The sequence below is a fragment of the Schistocerca nitens genome, chromosome 11 (genome assembly GCF_023898315.1).
Source record: "Schistocerca nitens isolate TAMUIC-IGC-003100 chromosome 11, iqSchNite1.1, whole genome shotgun sequence".
In the NCBI taxonomy this organism is placed as follows: Eukaryota; Metazoa; Arthropoda; class Insecta; order Orthoptera; family Acrididae; genus Schistocerca; species Schistocerca nitens.
The window spans coordinates 143491670-143503475 of NC_064624.1; the positions used below are offsets into that span (position 1 = coordinate 143491670).

Consider the following 11806-nt stretch of genomic DNA (forward strand, 5'->3'; position numbering starts at 1 on the left):
AAGATGAACATCAACAAAAGCAAAACAAGGATAATGGAATGTAGTCGAATTAAGTCGGGTGATGCTGTGGGTATTAGATTAGGAAATGAGACGCTTAAAGTAGTCAAGGAGTTTTGCTACTTGGGGAGAAAAATAACTGATGATGGTCGAAGTAGAGAGAATATACAATGTAGACTGGCAATGGCAAGGAAAGCGTTTCTGAAGAAGAGAAATTTGTTAACATCGAGTATTGATTTAAGTGTCAGGAAGTCGTTTCTGAGAGTATTTGTATGGAGTGTAGCCATGTATGGAAGTGAAACATGGACGATAAATAGTTTGGACAAGAAGAGAATAGAAGCTTTCGAAATGTGGTGCTATAGAAGAATGCTGAAGATTAGATGGGTAGATCACATAACTAATGAGGAAGTATTGAATAGGATTGGGGAGAAGAGAAGGTTGTGGCACAACTTGACCAGAAGAAGGGATCGGTTGGTAGGACATGTTCTGAGGCGTCAAGGGATCACCAATTTAGTATTGGAGGGCAGCGTGGAGGGTTAAAATCGTAGAGGGAGACCAAGAGACGAATACACTAAACAGGACATGTTCTGAGGCGTCAAGGGATCACCACTTTAGTACTGGAGGGCAGCGTGGAGGGTTAAAATCGTAGAGGGAGACCAAGAGATGAATACACTAAACAGATACAGAAGGATGTAGGTTGCAGTAGGTACTGGGAGATGAAGAAGCTTGCACAGGATAGAGTAGCATGGAGAGCTGCATCAAACCAGTCTCAGGACTGAAGACCACAACAACAGATCTTACTACCAGTTCTTGGTAAGTGCCTCTATCCTTAGTCACAACCATACCCAGCTTTTATTTTCAAAGGACGATCTTATCAATTTAGTGTTACCTTTTGGTTTAAATGTGCCAGTACCAGTGTTCATGTGAGCCTTAAATTTGGGATTAGGCTATAAATTAGTGGAAAGTATTATTCTGTATATTGATGATTTCCTTATTATGTCTGAAATATTGTCAATTAATACAGCTTTATTGAAAGAGGTATTTGATAATTTTAAACAAGTACACGTTGCAATGAACCTATCTAAACCTCTCTTTAGCATAAACTTTTTGTATACATAATAGATTCTAGAGAATCTGAGGTAATGCCCAGAAGGTGGAGGCGTTTGCATAATGTCCATACCTAGGGAGCAAAAAGCAAATAGTTAATATCTCACGAGATTTCTATGAATGAATCAAATCAATAATCCACTATTTCGCAGTTTTTGATACAGAGATCTTACTGGCAATGGAGTGCCAAGGAAAGGAAAGTTTTTGCCCAAATCACTTGCCTTCCTGGTAGATTTAGGCAATGCACAGAATAACATCTGTAGCATAGCTTTTGCCACTCAAATACTAAGTGAAGGTGACCTTAATTGTAAATCTTCAGGCTTTCCCGGCGATCTAATGACATCTTGGGTTGTCGGGGGTTCTGCCGGATATCAGCGTCGTACTTGCACGATATTTCAGTCACGTAGCTCGTAACCTTCATCAGGTGCGATCTGAGACTGCTCCTCGAGTGGATCTGGTCCAGGTCCACTCGAGGAGCAGTCTCAGGTCGCACCTGATGAGGGTTACGAGCTACGTGACCGAAATATCGTGCAAGTACGACGCTGATATCCGGCAGAACACCCGACAACCCAAGAAGTCGTGACCTTAATTGTTCAATGACTGAGAAAGAGGCACTTGCAGTTATCTAGAGCTTTAAATTATTTAAGGATCTTCAAGCTGGCAATAAAGCTGTAGTGAATACTGATCACTAAACTCTTACCTTCTTCAGGAATAGTGAACTAATTCACAATATATTAATTAGATTAATGGAATTATACAGGAAGTTCAATAGAAATTCAATTTTGAAATGAAATATACTACAGGTATTAAGAATATTATGACTAGCACTTTACACAGATAACTATTGGTTTTAAGGAAGCCCAGAGCTTGCTTGTGCCAAGCACAAAGTTTAGAATTTATTATATAAAGTGAGGTGATAATAACAGAGGTGTCAGGAAACTAGCTAAAATGATCATGAAGGAACAGATGACAAATCCTGTGTTGAATGAAGTTTAAATCTGTACAAGAAATCAGTTTAGCAAATTGTAAGAAGAGTAATTCGTTGCTCTACAAAGGAATATTATACTGGCCTTGCTGTTACAAGATCCAGGAAGCGAAACTGCTAAGCTAATGTATAACGCCTCAAATGTGGTGAGGTATTGAGAAGTGTGGCAGACTAAATTACCCTGAAATACCTAAGAATCCTCCCAATCACCCGACTATCAGTGTCACAGTCAAATGTAGAGGCATCTTTTGTATATTTTTGATTGAATACTGTTTGTTAATTTTAGCTGGGAAAGGGGTTTACTGTTTTGTAAATTTTTAACTTGCTAGTTGACAGAGAAGCAAGACAAGGACATTGGATTTAAAAAATTTCCAATATCTGGAATACATATTCTGCTCCCATCGAAGACTGTGATATGTACATAGGTACAGGGTGTTTCAAAAATGACCGGTATATTTGAAACGGCAATAAAAACTAAACGAGCAGCGATAGAAATACACCGTTTGTTGCAATATGCTTGGGACAACAGTACATTTTCAGGCGGACAAACTTTCGAAATTACGGTAGTTACAATTTTCAACTACAGATGGCGCTGCAAGTGATGTGAAAGATGTAGAAGACAACGCAGTCTGTGGGTGCGCCATTCTGTACGTCGTCTTTCTGCTGTAAGCGTGTGCTGTTCACAACGTGCAAGTGTGCTGTAGACATCATGGTTTATTCCTTAGAACAGAGGATTTTTCTGGTGTTGGAATTCCACCACCTAGAACACAGTGTTGTTGCAACAAGACGAAGTTTTCAACGGAGGTTTAATGTAACCAAAGGACCGAAAAGCGATACAATAAAGGATCTGTTTGAAAAATTTCAACGGACTGGGAACGTGACGGATGAACGTGCTGGAAAGGTAGGGCGACCGCGTACGGCAACCACAGAGGGCAATGCGCAGCTTGTGCAGCAGGTGATCCGACAGCGGCCTCGGGTTTCCGTTCGCCGTGTTGCAGCTGCGGTCCAAATGACGCCACCGTCCACGTATCGTCTCATGCGCCAGAGTTTACACCTCTATCCATACAAAATTCAAATGCGGGAACCCCTCAGCGCCGCTACCATTGCTGCACGAGAGACATTCGCTAACGATATAGTGCACAGGATTGATGACGGCGATATGCATGTGGGCAGCATTTGGTTTACTGACGAAGCTTATTTTACCTGGACGGCTTCGTCAATAAACAGAACTGGCGCATATGGGGAACCGAAAAGCCCCATGTTGCAGTCCCATCGTCCCTGCATCCTCAAAAAGTACTGGTCTGGGCCGCCATTTCTTCCAAAGGAATCATTGGCCCATTTTTCAGATCCGAAACGATTACTGCATCACGCTATCTGGACATTCTTCGTGAATTTGTGGCGGTACAAACTGCCTTAGACGACACTGCGAACACCTCGTGGTTTATGCAAGATGGTGCCCGGCCACATCGCACGGCCGAAGTCTTTAATTTCCTGAATGAATATTTCGATGATCTTGTGATTGCTTTGGGCTATCCGAAACATACAGGAGGCGGCGTGGATTGGCCTCCCTATTCGCCAGACATGAACCCCTGTGACTTCTTTCTGTGGGGACACTTGAAAGACCAGGTATACCGCCAGAATCCAGAAACAATTGAACAGCTGAAGCAGTACATCTCATCTGCATGTGAAGCCAATCCGCCAGACTCGTTGTCAAAGGTTTCGCGTAATTTCATTCAGAGACTACGCCATATTATTGCTACGCATGGTGGATATGTGACTATCGTACTATAGAGTTTCCCAGACCGCAGCGCCATCTGTTGTTGAAAATTGTAACTACTGTAATTTCGAAAGTTTGTTTGCCTGAAAAAGTACTGTTGTCCCAAGCATATTGCAACAAACGGTGTATTTCTATCGCTGCTCGTTTAGTTTTTATTGCCGTTTCAAATATACCGGTAATTTTTGAAACACCCTGTAGCTAATATGTGGAGGATAACGCCACTGCTGAGGAAAAGTACAGCTGGATCCAGTTTTGAGTTATTCCAGAAGAGCTGGTGTTAGGAGAGTAGGAACATTTACTATTGAAGAATGGTTGGGGAATTGCTAAGAGTCAGAAAATCTGAGAATGAATGATATGAAGATCTGTATATCAATATGCATAAATCGTTGATGTGGTTATAGACCTGTAATGTCCTAGACGTAGTGGTAAAGATTACTAGATGAAGAGTGATGGATGGTTCGTAATAACTAATTTATTAAGTACTTGGGGAGTGTTGTGGGGGAGCAAACTCCGAAACAATACTTCTATGAAAGCAATTTGCCAATGCCACTGATGCTGTTTTGTTAGCAAGTATTGGTGTTAATCCAATAAGGTGTGCTGTTCTTTTAGGATTTCTGATTAAAGAAACACAATCACATAGAGTTACGAATAAATTAGTAACCCCTATGTAACTTGCTATATACACACCTGTATACACACCTGATATTAGTATTTGAATGCAAGGCATTGTGTTTACTAGAATGTGTATCCAATGAGTACCTTCAGTTTGTTCCTTCAGAATACAGTTTTATGATTAAGTTTGATGGGAGTAGCTGAAATAGAAAAATAATTTTCTTTGTAACACAAAGATTTGTTATTCTTTATGCCAATAAGCGGATCTCGCTGATTTCCAAATAGATCACCTACAGAAACTAATAGTAGTGTGCCCTATTTACTGCTAAGGATGTATAATTGAAAGAAAGGTTATATTTTGATTGCAATTCTTGCAGACAAATCGTTTAGTTGAAGAATATTGTAAATCTCAAGAATACCTTATAACTTGAAGAGAGGACATACATATGTCAGCACTGCAGATAGTGTATTGGGATTTGTACATAACACACTTAACATGAGCACATAACCTGTGAAGCGCTGTTAAATGTTTACAGAACAACTAGAATTCCATTTCTATGATAATGTGTTACATAATGGGGCTATGCAAACTGCTCGTTTAGTGCATATTATTCTTCAAAGCTGTATAGAACCAAAATTAGAATTATTATTACAATTAGAAAATAAAGGAAACATAATCAATACCAATACAGCATGAATTTCCTTGACATTTATAGGGAAATTAGAAACTGTCGTAATCATCAAAATGTTCACAAACATAGATCAAATGTGACGTATTATCTTGTGCATGATGTTCATGGGACTCCAAATGGGACATCTTTGTTTGTTCATATTCTGTAATGAAGCTAAATCTCTGAGCAATTAGTAACAAGATGGAAACCATTGAGCATATACTGTGCAGTTAACTACAATAAGTTTTGTTAAGGAATAATATTTTTCTGTGTATGTAAATCGTTTCATGAGATTAGGATCATATTAGTGTTTAAATATTCCCATTAATCAATAAACAAACAAAAATGAACATTTTAAGAGCATACTTAGCGGAGATATGTTAATTAAATTCAGTTTCAACAGACGAAGATTTCAGTCCCATAACACCCTTAAAACTGGAATACGCTCGGCTCTGAGGGACGATATGTAGTGTTTCAATGTATTAGCCGAAACATCGACGTCTTTTCCCACCTGAGCGACGCAGGTAAGTAGCAATTAGTCGTTGGAACGTATATTATTAGGTGGTGATCAGTGTATTAAAGAAATGTGCTTCTTTCTGTTTTTAAATGTGCAGCACTCGAGTTCGTGACAGCATGGCCCACTCACATGCCGCTGTGCAGGTCACCAAAAAGAGTCAGCCGACACCGGCGAATGAAAGATTTTCACGACCGTGTTGTGAAGAACGCTAATGTCTGTCATTACGCTGGGGTGAAAAGGTCATGGGACAACGATATGCACGTATACAGGTGGCAGTAGTATTGCATACACAAGGCCTAAAAGTGCAGTGGATTGGCGGAGCTATAATTCGTACTCTGGAAAGTTCCTGCACGACAGGAATTAACAGTCTTTCAACCTAAAATAGTAGTTAGCGCTGGGAAATGCCATTTCGGAAATGGTTGGGAAATTCAGTATTCTGAGAACCACAGTGTCAAGAGTCTGCCGAGGAAACCAAATTTCAGGCTTTACCTCTTAGCACGACCTTTACTTAGCGACCGAGAGCAGCGGCGTTTGCGTACAGTCGTTAGTGCTAACAGACAAGCAACAATGCGTGATATAACCGCAGAAATCGATGTGGGACGTATGACGAACGTATCCACAAGGACAGTGCGGCGAAATGTGGCGCTCATGGGCTTTGGCAGCAGGCGACCGGCCCTAGTGGCTTTGCTAACAGTACGGTATCGTCTGCAGTGCCTCTTCTGGGTGCGCGGCCATATCGGTTGGAGCCTAGACGACTGGTCAAATGAGTCCTGAATTCAGCTGGTAAGACCTGATGGTAGGGTCCGAGTGTGGCGCGGACCTCACGAAGCCATAAACCCAAGCTGGCAACAAGGCACTGTGCAAGCTGGTGGTTGCTGCATAGTGATGTGTCCAGTGTTTACATGGAGTGTATAGGGTCCTGGTTGTGTTCGGGCGCTTGGAGATCGTTGGCAGCCGTTCATGGACTTCACGTCCACAGACAACGATGGAATTTTTATGGATTAAAATGTGCGGATATGGCCAGGCCACAGTTATTTGAAACTGGTTTGAAGACAATCCTGGACAATTCGAGCGATGATTTAGTCAGCCAGTTCGCCCGATACGAATCCCGTCAAACATTTATGGGATGTAATCGAGAGGTCAGTTCGTGCACAAAATCTTGCACTGGCAACACCTTCGCAGTTATGGGCAGCTAGTGAGCCAGCATGGCTCTGTATCTCTACTGGGGACTTGGAGCGACTCGTTGAGTCCATGCCACATTGAGGTGCTACGTTATGCTGGGAAGAAGAAAGTTCGACACGACATTAGGAGGTACGCCATGATGTTTGTCACCACAATGTCTACGGAAACGAAATAATTTCTTAAGGGGCTCCGGAAAGGCTCAAAATCATGAAAAGTTCAATTTTTACTTTTTTGCGTTTTCTGAATCTGCAGACTATTACCTTTTAATAGATATATAATTTATTCAATTCCGAAGACTACAACTATTTTTAAATTTTTTTGAAATGTGTTCTACATGGGCGTGACCCATTGTGGCGCTGTTAAACTGCTGTCAAATGGTGTTATTATTAACGTCCGTGTTCATCAGGTACATTTTAATGATGTGAGATAAAGTATGTGTTATGGCTAACCTGTGATGGTTCAATATATATCGCTGGTGTGATTGTCGATTGTTTCATGTTTATTTACTCTGTCGTTATCTCGAAAATATTCGTAATTAATTCTGTTTCTTGAGTCTCTGTTTTGTTGAAGTATAATAATGAGTAAAAGTAAAGTTATTAGAAATCCTCTGAAGGCTTTTAAGAAAAGGAGAAATGTTGGAAAGCCAAGGTATTTAGAAATATGGGAATGAAGATAGGTTCTAACATGGTACGAGCGATGCTTGCTTTAGACAAGGATCGCCTTCGGGCTGCAGACAGGGCTGTAAAGAGTCTAGAAATACAAGCAAGAGTAAACAGGAGGAGGAACAAGAGGAAGCTGGAGGAGGAGTTTGCAGAGGATGAATATAATTCATCCTATGGACCTGGAATGCACTAAATAGTTTATCCAATCTTTGTCGCTCGATTCCCAAAACTTTTATTTTCTCATACTAATTACATGTTTTCTAAGGATCTTCCAAACATATTTGTTTCAAACTTTCAGTAAATGTTACACAGTACCTTCTGCATAATTTAACACAGACTTTTTCCAAAAAAACTGTATATTTTTGAATATATAAATAAAAAATTGCAAAAAAATGTTGTGAATTTTCATTACAATTGAAAAAAAATCATCTTTAATAACTGAACTAAAATTTTGTAAAATCCCTGTGTTAAGTTGTAGCCCATATTCCAATAAATAATCTGTAAAAAGTTCAGCTTCCTACCTCAAATACTTTGTGAGGAAAGATGTAATTTATAAGCGTTATTTTAACATTGCAAGTATAGGGCGTTCCGGAGCCCCTTAAATGAAACAAGTTAAATGTCCTTGTTATGGGTGAGTTTTTAATAACTTATCGCCACGTTTTTGCTGAGTTCTTATGAAGTTATTTTATGTATAGTGAAAATATTTTACTAAATAAATCACGAAGAAAAAGAAGTATTAAATGAATGAAAAAAATAATTTTGAGCTGAATTTTTATCAATCCAGAAACCTCCTGTAGGCCCACCCGGTTAGCAGCGCTGTCTCACTCGCTGCTTTTTGATCGGGAAGGTGGTTTTCCACATATATCGGCGAATGCGGGCTGTTTCCCCTAATTCCGCCTCAGTTAGACCGTGTCTACATCTACATCTATACTCCGCGAGCCACCTTACTGTGTGTGGCGGAGGGTACTTATTGTACCACTATCTGATCCCCCCTTCCCTGTTCCATTCACGAATTGTGCGTGGGAAGAACGACTGCTTGTAAGTCTCCGTATTTGCTCTAATTTCTCGGATCTTTTCGTTGTGATCATTACGCGAGATATATGTGGGCGGTAGTAATATGTTGCCCATCTCTTCCCGGAATGTGCTCTCTCGTAATTTCGATAATAAACCTCTCCGTATTGCGTAACGCCTTTCTTGAAGTGTCCGCCACTGGAGCTTGTTCAGCATCTCCGTAACGCTCTCGCGCTGACTAAATGTCCCCATGACGAATCGCGCTGCTTTTCGCTGGATCATGTCTATCTCTTCTATTAATCCAACCTGGTAAGGGTCCCATACTGATGAGCAATACTCAAGAATCGGACGAACAAGCGTTTTGTAAGCTACTTCTTTCGTCGATGAGTCACATTTTCTTAGAATTCTTCCTATGAATCTCAACCTGGCGCCTTTTTTCCCCACTATTTGTTTTATGTAATCATTCCACTTCAGATCGCTCCGGATAGTAACTCCTAAGTATTTTACGGTCGTTACCGCTTCCAATGATTTACCACCTATGGCATAATCGTACTGGAATGGATTTCTGCCCCTATGTATGCGCATTATATTACATTTATCTACGTTTAGGGAGGGTTGCCAGCTGTCGCACCATTCATTAATCCTCTGCAGGTCTTCCTGGAGTACGTACGAGTCTTCTGATGTTGCTACTTTCTTGTAGACAACCGTGTCATCTGCAAATAGCCTCACGGAGCTACCGATGTTGTCAACTAAGTCATTTATGTATATTGTAAACAATAAAGGTGTCCCGGTGATTGCCGCACAAACACTGTTTCCACGTACGCATACATCATAATTATTCTGCCATGTAAACATTTAGGGCTACACTCGTCTGGTATGAGACCCTCCCGGGGAGGGAGGGCGGGGGAGGAACGGGGGCGGCGGAGTGGTGGGTGGACGGCTGTGGCCTGTTGTGGAGTTGTGAACCACAAAGGGCTACAGCAGGACGAAGCCTCTCCATCGTATCTAGGTTCCCGGTTTAATACAATATCGCCTGCTGTACAATTAATGAGCGTTGTGTTCTCTACTAATATGCTGTGGTTGCGAAAAAAGCAGATACTTTGAAAGTGATGTACTACCCGTTGGGAAAAATGTTAAGAAAATAATTGGAAAGAGTATTTTTTTCTGCTAAAGACTTTAGTTGACTGTAGAAGTTCCGACGAGATTTTGTCCAACTGTAACGACCATCTAGTTTTAAAGGTACAGAGAAATCTTGCAATTCTCCTCTGAATAGTATAGCGAGTGTGCACCAAGATAAAAGTTAATTGAAATATAAAAGTTCCAGTCATAAGAAACATCGAGTGAAGGGGGAAGATTGGTACAGTGAAGCTGGTAGTGGTGCTACTGCCGACACTGCGTGCGTGTGACTTATTATCATAATGAACTCATCCACTGCAACTGAACAATATTTTACCACAGAAGTCTGTAGCGAAACTGCAGTTTCTAACACCTTGACCTTTATGAATTCTTTGACCGACCTTCAAACGGATTCCATAGATGCTGAAGGCAGTAGCACACGAACAGCCGACATTCCCACGCACCAGCTAATGACAATCTGTCTCTTTGCCGAAGTCGCCTATAGGTACGTCAGTGAGTTTCCCCTCTTGCGACCCTTGCCGTATCTACACTGAAGGGCCAAAGCAACCGGTACGCCTGCCTAATATCGTGTACGCCTCCCAGGAGCACCCAGAAGTGGCGCAACACGACATGGCATGGACTAGACTAATGTCTGAAGTAGTGCTGGAGGGAACTGACACCATGAACCTGCAGCGCTGTCCATAAATCCGTAAGAGTACGAGGGGGTGGAGAGCTCCTCTGAACAGCACGTTCCAAGGCATCGCAGATATGATCAATAATGTTCATGTGTGGGGAGTTTGGTGGCCAGCCCCACACCATTACAGAGACTCGTCCAGCTTCAACAGTCCCTTGCTGGCATGCAGGGTCCATGGATTCATGAGGTTGTCTCCATAAATGTACATGTCCATCCGCTCAATACAATTTGAAACGAAATTCGTCCTACCAGGCAACATGCTTGCAGTCATTAACAGTCTAATGTCGGTCTCGATGGGCCCATACGAGGCGTAAAGCTTCGTGTGGTGCAGTCATCAAGCGTATACAAGTGTGCCTTCGGTTCTGAAACCCATATCGATGATGTTTAGTTGGATAGTTCACACGGTGACAGTTTTTGGTGGCCCAGCATTGAAATCTGCAGGAATCTGGGGAAGAGTTGCTCTTCTGTCACGCTGAACGATTCTCTTCAGTCGCCATTGATCCCCTTCTTACAGGACGATTTTCCGTCCGCAACGATGTAGGAGATTTGATGTTTTACCGGATTCGTGATATTCACGGTACACTCGTAAATTGGTCGTACGGGAAAATCCCCACTTCAGCGCTACCTCGAAGATGCTGTGTCCCACAGCTCGTGCGCCGACCATAACAACCCGCTGAAACTCACTAAAATCTTGATAACGCGCCATTGTAGCAGCAGTAACCGATCTAACAACTGCGTGAGACACTTTTGTCATATACAGGCGTAGCCGACCGCAGCGCTGTATTCGGCCTGTTTACGTATCTGTGTATTTGAATACGAATGCCTATACCAGTTTGTTTGGCGCTTCAGTGTAGAAAGATTGCCCATTCTCCTCTACTCCGTTTGTACGCGCTCCTGAGCGAGTCACGTTCTCACAGCGTCTTCTGGTAGCATTGAATCCCGCGCTGGCCGTTGTCGTGATGTTTCGGCTCAGCGGTGTGTTATCCACATGGTATGTTCAGCATCAATCATTTCAATCCACAAATATATTTTTACAATAAGTGCAGTTACGTACAAACTCTCTCAGTTCCCAATTCAACACTAAAAGCTAGGTATGGCGAATCTTTTTTTTTTTTTATGTGTGGGGGAACAGTAAACGTGAGTTTCTGGACATCACCCACAAGTCCTTTAGTTGAACTAACTGTTGTCATAAAAAGCATGTGGCAGACGTACGCAGAAAACGAAAGAATAATTTTTTGTCACGTCTGTGTGTTGGCAGCTGGCCGCTCTGAAAATAAGAAGGAAAACGGCTGCGGTCAAGGCGAGAGACGCCGCGCTTCCTGCGGTTTCGCTCAACCGGCGGAGAGACTTCCTGTGCGCTCTTCGCTGTACTGGGACTGTTCTCCGTGCGACGCGCGCTGCGTGTGTCGCCACCTCAGTCAGCCTCGACAGCCGACGACGCGTCCAGTGGGCGTAGCTGCGTCGCCGCTGGCTCT

General features: G+C 42.2%; 2 protein-coding genes across 2 annotated transcripts in view; one reads left to right on the plus strand and one right to left on the minus strand.

Moving 5' to 3' along the window:
* LOC126213516 (uncharacterized) overlaps positions 1-11609 on the plus strand; it is a 185677-nt gene extending 174068 nt beyond the window's left edge. The window contains exon 7 of the mRNA XM_049941347.1: positions 11590-11609. Coding sequence (XP_049797304.1) covers positions 11590-11602 — 13 coding nt within the window. The 3' untranslated portion in view covers positions 11603-11609. The remainder of the gene's footprint in view (positions 1-11589) is intronic.
* Positions 1-11806, minus strand: part of LOC126213515 (poly [ADP-ribose] polymerase tankyrase-1-like) — a 586304-nt gene that overhangs the window by 308039 nt on the left and 266459 nt on the right. The gene's annotated exons all lie outside the window — the stretch shown is intronic.